Source organism: Eumetopias jubatus, unplaced genomic scaffold (genome assembly GCF_037043125.1).
Source record: "Eumetopias jubatus isolate StellerSeaLion01/CBP00866 unplaced genomic scaffold, mEumJub1_p1.0 scaffold_12, whole genome shotgun sequence".
NCBI classification, from domain to species: Eukaryota; Metazoa; Chordata; class Mammalia; order Carnivora; family Otariidae; genus Eumetopias; species Eumetopias jubatus.
Window position 1 is genome coordinate 85867507 of NW_028274818.1, and position 18340 is coordinate 85885846.

The window sequence follows — 18340 nt, forward strand, 5'->3', positions numbered from 1 at the left end:
GGCATGTTTTTCTCATTAGTGGCAACTTCTATGAAGTTTTCTAGCTCTTACTACAATTGAATAAGCCCATAATTACTATAGTACACTATATTATACATAGAATATAGAGAGGCCTCCATTTTCCTTACCAAATGTGGATATGCCTTCACATCTATTTTGCCTAATATACAAACTCAGTGCACCTACAAATGTTCATTGTTCACATTATCTTTTTTTCACAAGTTTGATAGTATAATATTGCTTCTCTCTTTTTTTTCTTTGTTGAAGTATAGTTGACACATAGTGTTACATTAGTTTCAGGTGGACAATATAGTTATTTGACAAGTCTGTATGTTATGCTGTGCTCAGCACCCACATAGCTACCATCTGTCACCCTACAATGCTATTATAGTACCATTGACCATATTCTGTGTGCTGTACCTTTTATGCCCGTGACTTGTTATTGCATAACTGGAAACTGTACCTCCTACCTTCACCTGTTTTATAATGTTGTTTCTTCTAAGGATAGAGTATAGTGTTTTGTCTTTTATCATAAGTGATAGTGGCAGATAACGTTATCCTTTCTTTTATCTCACAGGAATTTGGTGACAAAGTAGTAGTAAACAACATGTCTGAATTTATATAAGGGGCAAATCACTATTCTTCTAGGACAAAATGGGGCAGGAAAAACTACAGCCTTGTCTCTTCTCATAGGTATGTATTCAGCTCTGTTTAGAGCAGAAGTCAGCCTCCTTCTAAGGCTTCAAACCAATCAGAGCTTGTAGTATTGAGTATATTGTCATTTCAGTGTTGCAGTTTTTATTACACTTTAATTATTTACAACCAAGATGCTTTTGGTAATGTAATAAGTTCATTTATTCAGTGAAAATATTTATATGCCTATTATTTTCATAGGAATTGGTAATACAGTGGTGATTACAGGGTTGTTACACTCAATTTTGTACACTGGTGGAAATATAGGAAAGAAACTTGAAACTTAACATCATAAGTATGAAAGGAGATGTTATATGTGGGTTGTTGTTCATCTAATAGAATGACACATTACCTGTTTGGGGGGTGAGAAAAAGGGAAGTGTCATCAAATCTGAGACAAATAGGATGTATAAAGCTCTGCAAATGGAACCAAAGAATATTATAGACATAAGCAAAGATTAGGAGACTTGAAAGCAGGAAACTGACTAAATCAGAGATAGAATTTGAATAATAGCAAAAGATAAAGCTAGGGTCAAATCGTGAAAGGTTTGGGAGAAGATTTGAATTTATGCTGACCGCAGTGAGAAGCCATGGAAGAATATTTTATATAAATATTTTATATATATTTTATATATATTTTATAACATATTTTATATGTTAGATGCACTACATTCACCAGAAAGGAAGAATTGATAAGAAATACTAGGGACAATTAGAATCGTGAATCCCATGTTGTGCGTGAGGTTAGCATAAGTTCCGGAGGCTGGAATGGGGCTGAGCCTAGTAGTTGAGATATAATAGCCTCTCTTTTGAAACTAAAATGATGCCAAAACTAGCTCAGGTAGGGCGGACACTACCTACATTCTCTGCTATTTTATATATTTGAACTGATTTCCTCTAAGTCTCAGTTAAACCTCTTCTTAACACCATGACTACCTAGGTAGTATTACAAGGTTGATTTGAATTATCATTAACTTCATGATAATATATGCATTTTATATAGTTGATATGCTTTACATAAGTTATCTCGGAATACACTCCATGTCCTACATGTAATCTCAGAACACATAAAATGCACTTTTCCATTTGTATGTGCTCATGCCCTTTCTCTCAATGGGAGTGTCTGAACCACCTGTTCACCTATTGAAATCCTATTCATACACCAAGATGGAGTTCAGAAGCAACCATTGGGAGCAAATTGTCAGAGATGGTAGCTCCAGGTTCTAGTCCCTTCATAGACAAGATAGATAAACAAGCACAAAATGTTAGAACTAATTTTGCCAGAACTCTGAAAATAGGCAAAGACTTACAGCAATTAAACAAGACTAAATGAAGATAGAGGCAACTTAGAAGCAGGAGATGAGAGTGACATCAGAAATATGGTGAACTGGGAAGCTCCAGGCCCTCATCCCCATAGAGACACTAAGTTAACAGCAATATACAGACAAACATATCTTTTAAAAACTCCAGAAACCAGTTTGGATGCTGCAGCATGCAAATGTATGCGTGGCCAATACCAAAAAGGGCAGGAAGTTTATGGCATTCTCTCACCCCAACCCCTCCAGTATGGCATGGCACAATCAGGAGGAAATGTTCCAATTCCAGGCTCCTCCCTTGGGACAGAAAGAAAAAACTAGAACTTGTATCCAATGTACTGGCTTGTCTAGGGGCTGCCCAAGGGACTGGTTTCTGTCTTGCCTAATGGAGAACTAATGGGAGTGGCAATGTTGGAAGTCACAGAAAAACAGAGGCAAATGCTGCAGCACTTTAAAGTATTTTAAAGCAGCAGGAAATCTGCAATTCCCCATTCAGGTGCCAAGGAAGCAACAGAATACAGGCAGAGAACTACAAAAGAAACATAATCTCCAAGCTGCTTAAGGAAATTAAGACAGTTTGAAGCAGCCATATATAGTAGAATGAAAGCATATGCACGACCCCAAAGACCCATCCCCAGAAAATGTTTTAAGGTCCTAAAACCTCTAGCTGGGATGATGGGTGAAGGACTTCCCATGCCTGAAGCCAGTCCATAAAGACTGTGATAGATGTCTGTTTTTTAAGTGTTCAAATCTCAACAAAACATAAGGCATACCAAAAACAAAACAAAACAAAAAACAAGGAAACCTGCCCCAAAGTAAAAAAATAAAGCCACAGAACATAACCCTTAAGAAACACAAATCTCTGAATTACCTGGCAAAAAGTCATTTTAAGATGTTCAATGATCTAAAAGAGAACACAGACAACAAAAATGAGGAAAATGATGCGTGAACAATTAAAATACTAACAAGGGTAGAAGTAATTTTTTAAAAACCCAAACAAATCCTGGATATGAAAAATATAATAACTTTTTATTAGAGGGTTTCAACATCAGAGTTGATGAGACAGGAAAATTAATTAGCAAACTTGAAGATAGGTTATTTGCAATTATCAAGTCAGAGGAGTGAAAAGAAAAAAGAATGAAGAAAAGTGAAGAGAGCCTAAATGACTTATGGGATATCATCAAGTGGGCCACTCTATGTGCTATGAAAGTCCCAGAAAATAAACAAGAGAAAGGGACAGAGTATTTATTTGAAAAAATAATGACTGAAAACTTGCCAAATTTGAGGGGAAAAAATGGACATACAAATTCCAGAAGGTCAGCAATTTACAAGTAGAATAAACTGTGAAAGAAACCCATAAATGAGACACATTATAATCAAACTAAAAATTCAAGGAACGAAAATTCTGAAAGAAGCAAGAGAAAAGTGGCTCTTCAATTGCAGTTGATGTTCTTCAAGATTTTCAGAAGATTTTTCAGTGGAAACCTCGAAGGTCAGAAAGTAGTAGGATGTTATATTCAAAGTGCTGAAAGAAAAAACACCTACAACCAAGAAAACTATATCTGTCAAAACTTTGAAAAGTGAAGGGAAAATTCAGATTTTCCTAGTTAAGTAAAAGCTGAAAGAATTACCATCAGACCTCTCCTGTAAGAAATTATAAAGAGAAGCATTCAAGTTGAAATTCAGGACACTAGACAGATACAAAACCATATAAAAATATAAACTTCTCTAATAAAGGTAAATATGTGAACAAATATAATTTGTAATTTTGGTGCATAAATTGTAATTTTGTAATTACATTTTGGTGCATAAATTCACTTTTAACTCATATAGAACTTAAAAGCACAAAAATAATTATAAATCAATGTTAATGAGTACATAGTATATAAAGATGTAATTTGTGACATCAGAAACATAAAGTGGAAGGGCAAGCCTATGAATAAAGTTATTGTCAGTTTAAATTGATCCTTATAATTTTAAGATATTTACATTAATCCCTATGGTAGCCACAAAGAATATCTATAGAAAGGAAACAGGGAAGGAATCAAAGCATGGCAGTATTTTTTAAAAAAATGAAACACGAAGGCAGTAAAAGCAATAGTGAGAAGCAAAATGCTACAGACAGAAAGTAATTAATAAAATGGCAATAGTAAGTCCTTCCCTATCAGTAATTACTTTTAAAGTAAATGGATTAAATTACCCAATCAGGGGCACCTGGGTGGCTCAGTTGGTTAAGCATCTACCTTTGTCTCAGGTCATGATTCCAGAGTCCTGGGATTGAGCCCCACATCAGCCTCCTGGCTCAGTGGGGAGCCTGCTTTTTCCTCTCCCTCTGCCCCTCTCCCTGCTTGTGCTCTCTTGCACTCTCTCTCTCAAATAAATAAAATCTTTGACAATAAATAAATAAAAACCAATCAAAGGATATAGATTAACTAGATTTTTTAAAGGATACAAATATATGCTATCTTCAAGAGAATCACTTGAAATCTTAAGGACACACATAATCAAGTAAATAGATGAAAAATATATGCAAATGATCAGAGTAGAGGTGATGATACCAAATCAAACACCATTGCAAAGGGGAAAAAAGGTATCAACTCAACAGGAAAATATAACAATTATATATTTACCAAACATCAGAGTTCTTAAAAAATGAAGCAAATATTGGAGAAATAAAGAGAGAAATAGACAGTAGCACAATAATAGTAGGAGACCTTAATACTCCACTTTCAATAATGTATACAACTTAACAAAAACTCTATAGACCCAACAGTCCTGTACTAAACACTCAACCCAACAGCAGCAGAATATACACTATTCTCAATAAGACATGGTACATTCTCCAGCAGAGATCACGTGTTTATTTACAAAACAAATCTTAACAAATTTTAAAATAAATTATACAAAGTATCTTTTCCAATCACAATAGAATGAAACTACAAATCATTAGGAGAAGGAAAATTGGAAAATCCAACAACTAATGGATCAAAGGAGGAATTGCAAAGTAGAAAGTATCTTGAGAAAATTTAAAACGAAAACACAACATACAAAAGTTACAGAATGCATCAAAAACAGTGCAAAAATGGAATTCTATCATTGTGAACCCTTATATTAAAAAAAGAAAAATCTGATATTAACAACCTAATTGCTTACTTTAAGGAACTAGAAAAAGAATAACAAACTAAACCCAAAGATAGTAGAAGGAAGAATATAATAAAGATCACTGTGGAGATAAAGAATGGGAAAATAATAGGAAAAAATAAAACTTAAGAATTGGTGTTTTGGGGCGCCTGGGTGGCTCAGTCATTAAGCATCTGCCTTCGGCTCAGGTCATGATCCCAGGGTCCTGGGATGGAGTCCCGCATCAGGCTCCCTGCTCCACGGGAAGCCTGCTTCTCCCTCTCCCACTCCCCCTGTTTGTGTTCCCTCTCTTGCTGTGTCTCTCTCTGTCAAATAAATAAACAAAAGCTTTTTAAAAAATTGTTTTTTAAAAAAATCAACAAAATTGAAAAAATTCAAATAACTAAAATAAAAATGAGATGTGGGATATTACAGCCTATGCCACAGAAATAAAATGGATCATAAGAAAACATTATGAATAACTGTATATTAGAAAACTTCATAACCTAGAAGAAATGGATAAATTCCTAGAAACATGCAACCTACCAAGACTGAATCATAAAGAAATAGAAAATCTGAACACACCTACAACTACTAAGGAAATTGAACAGTAATGAAAAACCTCTCAAAAGAAAAGCTCAGGACCAGATGATTTCACTGGAGAGTTCTACCAAACATTTAAAGAAACATTAACACCAGTCCTCTTCAAATTCTTTGAAAAGATTGAAGAGGAGGGTACACTTATTACATCATTCTATAAGGCCTATATCACCCTGATACCAAAGTCAGACTAGGACACTACAAGATGAGAAAACTATAGACCGATGTCCCTGATCAACATAGATATAAAACTCAAAAAAAAAAAAAAACCTGCAAAGCTAAATTCAACAATACATAAATGGGTCATATACCATGACTAAGTGGGACGTATTCCTGGAATGTAAGGATGGTTTGACATACAAAATCAATGTAATACATCATGAACAGAATCGAGGACAAAAGCCACATGATCATATCAATGATGCAGAAATTGATTTTTTGAATGTTGATTTTGTATATAGCAACTTTACTGAATTTATATATTCTATCACAAAGCACATGTGTGTGGAGTTGTTAAGCTTTTATACATGTAAGATCATGTCATTGCAAACACAGGTAATTTTACTTCTTATCCAGCTTGGATATCTTTTATTTCTTACCTAATTGCTTTGGCTAGGCCCTCCATTACTATGAATAGAAGTGGTGACAGGAGGAACCCTTACTTTGTTTCCAGTCTTATGGGAAAAGCTTTTAGTTTTTCACCATAATTATGTTAGCTGTGGGCTTTTCATATATGGCCTTTTTATGTTGAGGAAACTTGCTTCTATTTCTAATTTGTTGAGAAAAATGTCTTATACATTATCATGAAAGAGAGTTCAATTTTGCCACATGTTTTCTCTGTGTCTATCGAGATGATCATGTGATTTTTTAAATCCATCATTCTGTTAATATGGTGTATCACATCAATTGATTTTTGAATATTGAGTCATCCTTACATCTCATGGATAAATCCCACTTGGACATGGTGTATGATCCTTTTAGTGTGTTGTTCAATTCAGTTTGCTAGTATTTTGTTGAGAACTTTTGCATCTATTTTTATCAGTTATTTGTCTTATAGTGTCTTTCTGGCTTTGGTGTTAGGGTAATGCTTGCCTCGTAAAATGAATTTGGAAGTATACCCTCATTTTCAGTTTTTGGAAGAGTTTGAGAAGGACTGGCGTTAATTCTTCTTTAAAAGTTTGATAGAATTCACCAGTGAAGCCATCTGTCTCTGGGCCTTTGTCAGGAGGTTTTTGATTACTGTTTCAATCTCATTACTTATTATAGTTCTGTTTAGATTTTCTGTTTCTTCATGATTAATTCTTGGTAAATTTTATGTTTCTAGGAATTTATCCATTTCTTCTAGGTTATCCAGTTTGTTAGCATGTAATTGTTCAGAGTAATTTCTTATGAACTTTTTTATTTTTGTGATGTCAGTTGTAATGTCTTTTCTGATTTTGAGTCTTCTCGCTTTTTTTTAGTCTAGTAGGTTTGTCAATTATGTTTATCTTTCCAAAAACCAACCTTACTTTCAATGATTTTTTTTTCCTATTCTTTTTCTTGTCTCTACTTTGGTCATTTTTTCTGTAACCTTTGTTATTTCCTTCGTTCTGCAAACTTTGCAATTAGTTTGTTATTTTTCTAGTGTTTTGAGGTGTAAAGTTAGATTGTATATTTTTTATCTTTTTTTTTGATGTGGGCATTTATCAGTATTTTTTTTTTTAGTGCTGCTTTTGGTGCATTCCGTGGGTTTTAATATTTTGTATTTTCATTTTTATTTGTCTCAAAATATTTTCTAACTTCCCTTTTTCTTCCTTCTTTGAACCATTGATTTTTCAGGAATGTGATGTTTAATTTCCACACTTACAAATTTTTCAGTTTTTATTCTTTTGCTTCCTAGTTTAGTCCCATTGTGGTTTGAAAGATACTTGGTATGACTTCAGTCTTAAATTTGTTATGACTTAAAATTGTATATGACTTACTTTGTGACCTAATATATGATATATCCTGGAGAATGTTTTATGTGCATTTGAAAAGAATGTATATTTTCTGCTGTTAGGTGGAATGCTTATTAGGTCCATTTGGTCTTTAGTGTTGTTCACTTCTGCTGTTTCGTTGTTGATCATCTGTCTAGATGTTTTATCCATTATTGAAAGTGTGATATTAAAGTCTCCATGTCATATAATATTGCTATGTATTCTTCCCTGTAGTTCTGCCAATGTTTGCTTTATATATGTAAGTGCTTTAATGTTGGGCACATATTTATAATTGTTATATCTTTCTGTAACTTTAATTTTTTATTATATAACTATTATACTGTTCTCTCTCTCGTGACATATTTTGCTTAAAGTCTATTTTGTCTGATAGAAGTATAGCCACCCCTGCTCTCTTTGGTTACCATTTACATTGAATGTCTTTTTTCATGCCTTCACTTTCTGCCTGTACGTGTCCTTAAATCTAAAGTTCCTTGTAGAATAACAAGTATGGGTGAGGATGTTGAGAAAGGGGAACCCTCTTACACTGTTGGTGGGAATGCAAGTTGGTACAGCCACTCTGGGAAACAGAATAGAGGTTCCTCAAAAAGTTAAAAGTAGAGCTACCCTAAGCCCCAGCAATTGCACTAGTGGGTATTTACCCCCAAAGATACAGATAGTGAAAAGGGGCACATGCACCCCAAGGCTCATAGCAGCAATGTCCACAATAGCCAAACTGTGGAAGGAGCCGAGGTGCCCTTCAGCAGATGAATGGATAAAGAAGATGTGGTTCATATATACAGTGGAATATTACTCAGATGTCAGAAAAGATGAATATCTACCACTTGCATCAACATGGATGGAACTGGAGGGGATTATACTAAGTAAAATAAGTCAATCAGAGAAAGACAGTTATCATATGGTTTCACTCGTATGTGGAACATAAAGAATAGTGCAGAGGACAAAAGGGGTGGGGGAGGGGAAACTGGGAAGAAATCAGAGAGGGAGACAAACCATATGAGACTCTTGACTCCAGGAAACAAATTGAAGGTTGGGGAAAGGGAGGTGGGTGGAGGGGTGGGGTAACTGGGTGATGAGCATTAAAGAGGGCCGGTGATATGATTGATGAGCACTGGGTGATATACTCAACTAATGAATCATTGAACGTTATATCAAAAACTAATGATGTGCTATACCTTGGCTAATTGAATTTAAATAAAATAAATAAAAAATAAAAGTTCCTTGTAGAGAGCGTATAGTTAGGTATTGTTAGTTTATCCATTCAGGCACTCTATATCTTTTTGGGTCTTTTCATTTAAACTTAAAGTAATTATTGATGGGGAAGGGCTCACCGTTGCCCTTTTTAAAACTGTCTGTCTTTCCTACAGTTCTTTTGCCCTCTACTTTTTTCTTTCATAAATATATTTTTTTATTTTAATTTTTATATATGTACATATATATATTACAGACTTTGATTCATTTCTGTTTGTCTTTTGTGTTTATTTGTAAGTATATCCTTTATGGTTACATTGGAACTTACATAAAATATTTTATAGTTATTAGCTTCTTCTCCGAGAGAACACCAAATGGCGGATGACGCCGGTGCTGCAGTAGGGCCTCGGAATGGGAGGCCGCGGCGGCTTCCACGGAGGCTTCGGCAGCGGCATCCCCATGGTCGCGGTCACGGTCGGGCCCGGGGTCAAGGCCACGGAGCTCACGGAGGCAAGGCCAAGGACAAGGAGTGGATCCCCCTCACCAAGCTGGGCCGCCTGGTCAAGGACATGAAGATCAAGTCCCTAGAGGAGATCTATCTCTTCTCTCTGCCTATCAAGGAATCTGAGATCATTGATTTCTTCCTGGGAGCATCCCTCAAGGACGAGGTTCTGAAGATCATGCCTGTGCAAAAGCAGACCTGTGCTGGCCAGCGGACCCGGTTCAAGGCGTTTGTTGCCATGGGAGATTACAACGGACACGTCAGCCTGGGTGTCAAATGCTCCAAGGAGGTCACCACTGCCATCGTGGGGCCATCATCCTAGCCAAGGTTTCCATCGTCCCCATGAGGCGAGGCTACTGGGGGAACAAGATCGGCAAGCCCCACACTGTCCCATGCAAGGTGACTGGCCGCTGTGGCTCTGTGCTGGTGTGTCTCATCCCCGCCCCCAGAGGCACTGGCATTGTTTCAGCCCCTGTGCCCAAGAGCTACTGATGATGGTCTGTATCAACGACTGCTACACCTCGACCAGAGGCTGCACTGCCACCCTGGGGAACTTCGCTAAGGCTACTTTTGATGCCATCTCCAAGACTTACAGCTTTCTCACCCCTGACCTCTGGAAGGAGACGGTGTTCACCAAGTCTCCATATCAGGAATTCACTGACCATCTTGTGAAGACCCACACCAGAGTCTCCGTGCAGAGGACCCAGGCTCCAGCTGTGGCCACCACCTAGTTTTATACAAGAAAAATGAAGTGAACTAAAACTTGTTAAAAATATATATATATATTTTATAGTTATTATAGTTATCTATTTAAACTAATAACAACTGACCTTTAATCACAAACAGAAATCAGTAATTTTATTTCTTCCACATAAATATGCTTTATGTTAATGTCACAATTTACATCTTTTTATGTTGTATGTTGATCAACATTTTTATTTGTATAATATTTAAATATTTTTTGTCTTTTAACTTTTATACTAAAAATAAGAGTGATTTACTCACCATTAGTATGTGTATTATATACTCACCATAGTATTATAGTATTCTGTATTTGTCTATATATTTACCTTTACCAATGAGTTTTATATTTTAATATGCTTTCATATTACCATTTAGCATCCTTATGTTTCATCTTGAATAACTCTAACATGGAGTTCTCCTAGTAATGAACTCTCAACTTTTGTTTGTCTGGTAAAGTCTTAATTGCTTCTTCATTTTTGAAAGACGGTTTTGCTAGGTAATAATGATTCAACAATTCTCTACATCACTCAGTGTTCATCACAATAAGTGTACTGTTTTTTAATCTTAATTCCAGTGTAGTTAACATACAGTGTTATATTAGTTTGGACTGTACAATATAGTGGCTCAACAGTTTCATATATTACTCAGTGCTCATCAAGGTAAATGTACTCTTCATCTTTTTCTTGATTAGGTATTGGGTTGGGGAGCCTGGGTGGCTCAGTTGTTAAGTGTCTGCCTTCGGCTCAGGTCATGATCCCAGGGTCCTGGGATCGAGCTCCGCATCAAGCTCCCTGCTCCACAGGAGGCCTGCTTCTCCCTCTCCCACTCCCCCTGCTTGTGTTCCCTCTCTTGCTGTGTGTCTCTCTCTCTGTCAAATAATAAATAAATAAATAAATAAATAAATAAATAAATAAATAAATAAATATAAAATTTAAGTATTGAGTTACTGTAAACCTTTGAATATTTGAATATTTTTCTGAGTTTAACAAGTTGATTCTGGTAGTTTTTGCCTTTTATTTTTTGGTCTTCCTGTAGAAAAACAAGTGCTTTGACTTCCCTGATCTTCCACTATTACTGTCATTTAAAACATCTTAAAATGAAAGAATTTGAGTAATGATATGAGAAGGAAGGAATCTAATGAAAGTAAAATTCTGAATTCACACATTTTCAATAAGTCTTTTCTAATTGTTTATAAAATATTTTATTAATGTTATTACTATATAACATGATATTTCATGTTCAGCTTTTAAAGAACATAATTTTATATTGAAATTTCCTTATGTGGATATAGTCTATATATATATTATTTCCAAGGCCACATGGTATTTCTAGTAGTTACATAGTATTCTTTTTAATAGCCATATAGTAGTGTTTTAAATTAATATGCTGTAGTTAACTTGTCATTTTCTTTTTAATTTTTTTTTAGCATTTACCTTCAATGCTAAATAAGTAACCCTATTTAGATGTCTTTGAAACACTTTTCCACTTTGGAATATGTTTTTAAATATAATATTCAAAAATATATTTTAAGACCATGCATTTTTTAATCATCTCAATAGATGCAGAAAAGCATTTGATAAAATTCAACATCCACTTATAATAAAGACTCTCAACAAACTGGGCATAGAGGGAACTTACTTTAACATAACAAAGGCCATATATGACAAGCCCACAGCTAACATCATATTCAATAGTAAAAAGCTAAAAGCTTTTCCTCTAAGGTCAGGAATAATACAAGGATGCCCACTCTTGCCACTTTTATTTAACACAATTATTAATTAGGTAAGAAAAGGAAATAAAAAGCATCAAAATCAAAAAGGAAAAAAGAAAACAATATTTACAGATGACATATATTAAAAAAAACTATAAAGACTCCCCTAAAAAACTGTTAGAACTAATAAATTCAGTAAAGTTGCAGGACACAAAATCAATTTACAACATCGTTGTGTTTCTATACACTAATAAACTATCAGAAAAAGGTATGCCTGGGTGGCTCAATCAGTTAAGCATCTGACTCTTGATTTCAGCTCAGGTCATGATCTCAGGATCATGATATTGAGCACTGCATTGGGCTGATGCTGAGCATGGAGTCTTTTGGAGATTCTCTCTCTCCCTCTGCCCCTCCCTCTCTGCTTGTAGTCTCTCTCAAAAAAAAAATAGTGAAATTAAGAGGAAAACACCATTTACAATTACATCAAAAAGAATAAAATACCTAGGAGTAAATTTAACCAAGGAGGTGAAGCACCTGTACACTGAAAACTATATGACATTCATGAAAAGGAGTGAATAAGACACAAATAAGTGGAAAATATTCCATACTGTGGACTGGAAGAATTAATATTGTTAAAATGTCCATACTACCCAAAGCAAACCACAAGTTCAGTGCAATTCCCATCAAAATTCCTATGGCATTTTTCACAGAAATAGAACAAACAATCCTAAAATTTGTATGGAACTGCAGTAGTCCCTGAATAGCCAAAGTAATCTTGAGAAGGTGTAGGTATCAAGCTTCCTTATTTCAAACTATGTTACAAAGCTAGTCACCAAAACAGTATGGTATTGGCATAAAAACAGACACAGATCAATGGAGCAGTATAGAGAGCCTAAAAATAAACCCATGCATATATGGTCAGTTAATTTACAATAAAGGAGAATACACAATAGAGAAAGGATAGTCCCTTCAATAAATAGTGCTGGGAAAACTGGATTACTATCTTACACCGTATACTAAAATTAACTCAAAATGGATTAAAGACATGAATATATAAGACCTGAAACCACAAAACTCCTGGATGAAAATATAGGCAGTAAGCTCCTTGACCTCAATCTTGGAGATGATTTTGGGGATTTGACACCAAAAACAAAGTCAACAAAAAGCAATGATAAATAGGTGGGGCTACATCAAACAAAAGCTTCACAGCAAAGGAAACAATAAACAAAATGAAAAGTAACCTGCTGAATAGGAGAAAATATTTGCAAATCATGTCTGATAAGGTGTTAATATCCAAAATATATAAAGAACCCATGTAACTCAATAGCAAAAAAATCCAATTTAAAAAATGAGCAAAGGATTTGAATATTTTTTCAAGAGCAGCAGATAGATGGCTAACAAGTACATGAAAAGAGGCTCAACATCACTTATGAGGGAAATATAAATCAGAACCAGAATGAGATATCACCTCACACCTGTTAGAATGACTATTGTCAAAATGCCAAGAAATAACAAGTGTTGGTGAGGATGTGGAGAAGAGGGAACACTTGTGCACTGTTTGTGGAAATTAAATTGGCGCAGCCACTGTGGAGAACAGTATTAAAGTTTCTCAAAAAATTAAAACTACCATATGATTCCACAGTTTCACTTCTGGGTATTTACTTAAAGGAAATGAAAACACAAACTCAAAAAGATATATCCACGGAATATATCCATTGGCACGGAAGAAACCTAAGTGTCCTTTGGTGGACTAATGGATTTAAAACAAATGTGGAGTTGATCTTTCCACCAATCTGGATTGTTTGCCTTGGGATTATCATGTGAATGTGAAATTTCTGCCTTTTTAAAGCTTCTCTGTGGCCTCTTTAATAATAGCAGGTTAGCCTTTACCCTAACTCAGTGGTCCTCAAGGTCTGGCCCTCTGACTAGCAGCAGCATCAGCATCACCTGGGAATGTGTTAGAAATGCAAGTTCTCATCAACTAATGAATAGATAAAGAAGATGTGTATATATACAAGGGACTATTATTCAGCCATAAGAACGAAGGAACTTTTGTTTGTGAAAACATGGATGGACCTTAAGTGCATTATGCTAAGTGAAATAAGTTGAAGAAAGACAAATACTGTATAGTCTCACTTATATGTAGAATTTACAAAAAATAAACCCAAATTCATAGATATAAAGAACAGATTGGTGGTTGCCGGAGTCAATGGATGGGGACTGGGCTAAATGAGTGAAGGCAATCAAAAGGTACATATTTCCATTTATAAGATGAATAAGTTATGGGATGTAATGTACAGCCTGATGACTATCATTAATTTTACTGTTTAATATATTTGAAAGTTGCTAAGAGTAGATCATAAAAGTCTTCACAAGAAAAATATTGTAATTATGTATGGTGATAGATGCTAACTAGACATTGTGGTGACCATTTGTGATATATGCAAATATCAAACCATTAGGTTATACATCTGAAACTAATATGTTTTATGTCAACTCTATTTCAAGTTTTAAAAAGAATATATATTTTTAAATAAGATAAATGATTTATAGGATTTAAATGGTCTTATAGTTTGTTTTTTACATGTTACCAAATAGTTGCCCACAAATCTGGACTGTTTGTTACTAGTATTTAAATTTATTGAGGACAAAAGTTAAATATTCCTAATCTTTTTTTTTTAAAAAAGATGTATTTATTTATTTTAGAGAGTACACATGCAGGGGGAGGGGCGAAGGGAGACAAGGCAAGCAGACTTCCTGCTGAGTGGGGAGCCCAACAACATGAGTGCAAGCTCAGGACCCCAGGATCATGACCTGAGCCAAAATCAAGACTCAGAGGCTCAACTGACTGAGCCACCCAGGCGCCCCAATCTTATGTTTTTCAAAACATCTACACAGTACCTAATCTGGTTCACAAATAAAGTAACAGTCTGATTGTAATGTGAATGTATTAGAATATAGCAAATTATTTATATGTTTTTATTACCAATATAATCCATACCCATTGTAGAAAATTTGTATACAAAAGCAGAAAAGAACAAAAATTAAAAGATAGCTAATCCTACTACCTAGATTTAATTATTGATATTTTCCTAAACTATTCTGTAGGAGATAGTGCTAATTCTTTTGAGTAATCCACAAGCAGGCTGAATTTAAGATACTAATTTAAATATCTTATAATGCTCTCTCACCAAAGCTCAGCTTCTTTTATGTCTTCTGCTTACTCATAGGTTGTTACCCTCCTACCAGAGGAGAGGTTTATACTCATGGATTTGACATCTCAAAGAACGTAATTGAGATTCGAAAAAACTTGGGCTTCTGCCCACAACATGACATGTTGTTTAATGACTTGACACTTTCAGAACACCTTTTTTTCTACTCTGTGGTGAGTCAGAAATGTTTTAAAATTATACAGTAAATTTATCTTTTTTCTTTTGATATATAGACATGTAAAGTTTAACACATTCAGCTAGCACCACAGAATATTTTCCTCATCCCAAAACACTCCCTTATGCTATTCCTTTGTAGTAACCCCTATCCCACCCTGGTAATCACTGGTCGATCCTTAATCACTAATGTCTTGTCTCATTGAGAATACCATATAAATGGAATTATATAGTATGTAACCTTAAAAGATTAGCTACTTAGAGCATAATGCCTTCGAGATCCATCCACACTTGTATGATCATTGGTGTGTTTCTTTTAATTGCTGGGTAGTATTTCATGTTTAGATGTAATACTGTACACCAATTAAAGGACATTTAGGTTGTTTAGTTTGAGTATGAACAAAGCTGTTCTGAATTTCATGTATAAAGTTTTTTGTGTGTAAACATAATTTTTCATTTCTCCCAGAATGAGATTACCAGATCATATTATACATTTTTAACTTTATAAGAAATTGCCAAACTGCTTCCTAGAGTGACTATACCATTTTGCACCCCCACTATCAGTGTAGGAAAATTCCATTTGCTCCATATCCTTTCCAGAATTTGGTATTGTAATATTTTTTAACATATTTTTTTTGAAAGGGAGAGAGAGCACAAGTGGCAGTGGGGGGCAGAAGGAGAGGGAGAGAGAGAATCTCATGCAGACTCCACACTCAGTGCAGAGCTCAACGTGGGGCTCAATCTCATGACCCTGAGATCATGATCTGAGCTGAAATCAAGAGTCAGATGTTTAACCAGCTGAGCCACCAGGGCACCCCTATACTTCTTAACATTTTAACCATTCTAATAGATGTGTAGTGTATATCATCCTGGTTTTAATTTGCATTTCATGAATGGCTAATGGTGTTGATTATCTTTTTGGGCTTATTTCCCATTTTTATACCCTCTTTGATGAAATATTTGTTCATAACTTTTGTCCACTTTTAAAATCTGGGTTGTTCATTTTGTTATTAAATTTTTGAGAGTTCTTTATTCTGGATATATGTCCTTTGTTGGATAATATGCTTTGCAAATATTTTCCCTATTTCTGTAGTTTTTCTTTTCATTTTCTTGGCAATGCTTTTTACAGAGCAAAAGTTTTTAATACTGAAATCCAATTTATCACATTTTTCTTAAAGGATCCTACCTTTGTTGTCTTTTCTAGAACTCTGTGCCTAACCCCAAGACATGAAGATTTATTCTGTATTTTCTTCTAAATCTTTTTATTTTTACATTACACTTAGATCTGTGGTCCATTTTTGGGTTAGTCTTTGCTTAAAGGTGTAAAATGTAGATCTAGTTTCATTGTTTTGCATATTGATCAATAGTTCTAAAACCATTTTTCAAAAATACTGTTCTTTCATCTTTGAATTGCTTTTTGCATTGTCAAAAATCAAATGGTCATATTTCTGTGGACTTACTTATCAACTCTCTTTCATGTGTTATTGATCCACACTGCCCTGATTTGTATAGCTTTATAGTAATTCTTAATATGGGATGATGCTATACATCCAACTATATTCTTTTTCAAAAGTGTTTTACCTATTATAGCTGTTTGGCTCTTCTAGATAAATTTGTGTATTATCTCCTATGTGTCTACAAAAATTCTGTGATTTTGATTGGTATTACATTAAACCTGTATATCACTTTGGAGAAAGTTAACATTGTTACCATGTTGAGATTTCAAATCCTTGATCATGGTAACTCTATTAACTTAAGTCTTTGATATCATCACCATTTTTAGTTTTCACTATACAAGTCCTATATATTCTTTTCATTATTTGGAGCCTTAAAAAGTTTTTGATTTCCAGTTGTTCATTTCTTGTACATAGAAAAATGGTTGATATTTTATGTTAACCTATTGTTCTTTGACCTTACTAAGCTCACTTAATGGGTTTAGGAGGGGTTTTTGTTTTTTTGTTTTTGGTAGATTCCTTGGTTTTGTGCATAGACAATCATATCATTGGAGAATAGGGATAGTTTCTTTGTGCCAATATGTTTGCCTTTTATTTCTTTTTTTGCATGCCACGCCGGCTAGGAACAGCATAACGTTGTGGGCATCCTTGACTTGTTTCTGATATCCGGGGATAGCATTATGTTTTTCACCATTAAAAATTTTTTTGCAGATACCCTTTATCACTGTGAGGAAGTTCCTTTCCTTGTTTTTTTTTTAACTTTATTTTAATTCTAGTGTAGTTAACATACAGTGTTGTATTAGTTTCAGGTGTACAACATAGTGATTCAACAATTCTGTATATTAAGGTAGTGCTCATCACAATAAATGTACTCTTAATCTCCTTCACCTGTTTCAGCCATCCCCCACCCACCCACCCCCACTCTAGTAACCATCTGTTTGTTCTCTATAGTTATTTAAGAGTCTGTTTTTTGGTTTGTCTCTTTTTTCTTTGGTCATTTGTTTCATTTCTTAAATTCCACATATGAATGAAATCATTTCATATTTGTCTTTCTCTGACTGATTTATTTCACTTGGCATTATACCCTCTAGATCCATCCATGGTTTTGCAAATGGCAAGAGTCCATTCTTTTTTATTGCTGAGTAATATTCCAGTGTGTGTGTGTGTGTATGTGTGTGTGATCTTTATGTCATTCAATATTATTTAATGCCCTGCTCATGTGGCTTGTAATATGATCTGCATTCTCTTTCTAATGTAAGCATTTATTGCTATGATTTTTCCTCTTAAGCACTCCTTTGTTGCACCCCATAAATTTTGATACAATTTTTTATATTTTCATTTTTATACAGTTCAAAATATTTTCTACATTCCTTGAGACTTATTCTGTGACTCATCATTTACAAGTATGATCTTTAATGTACAAGTGATGGAAAGTTGTCCTGCTTTCTTTCTGTTAAGCTTAGTTTAATTCTATTTTGGTCAGAGATCATATTGTGTAATTTTAAGTGTTTTAAAATTGCTAGGGTTTTATGACTGAGGATATGGTCTATCTTGGTAACTATTCCATATGCACTTGAGAAGAATATGTTTTCTGCTGTTTGGTTGGAATTTTCTGTAAACATCAATTAGATTCAGTAACTTGATCTTGTTT

At 34.5% G+C, this 18340-nt stretch overlaps 1 protein-coding gene and 1 pseudogene across 1 annotated transcript in view; both read left to right on the forward strand.

Annotated features, from left to right (window-relative positions):
* LOC114198787 (phospholipid-transporting ATPase ABCA3-like) overlaps window positions 1–18340 on the forward strand; it is a 193365-nt gene that overhangs the window by 39846 nt on the left and 135179 nt on the right. The window contains 3 exon segments of the mRNA XM_088017066.1: window positions 578–609; window positions 611–693; window positions 15080–15263. Of these exon segments, the coding sequence (XP_087873192.1) occupies window positions 578–609; window positions 611–693; window positions 15080–15263 (299 nt within the window).
* Window positions 9267–10136, forward strand: LOC114198797 (small ribosomal subunit protein uS5 pseudogene; annotated as a pseudogene).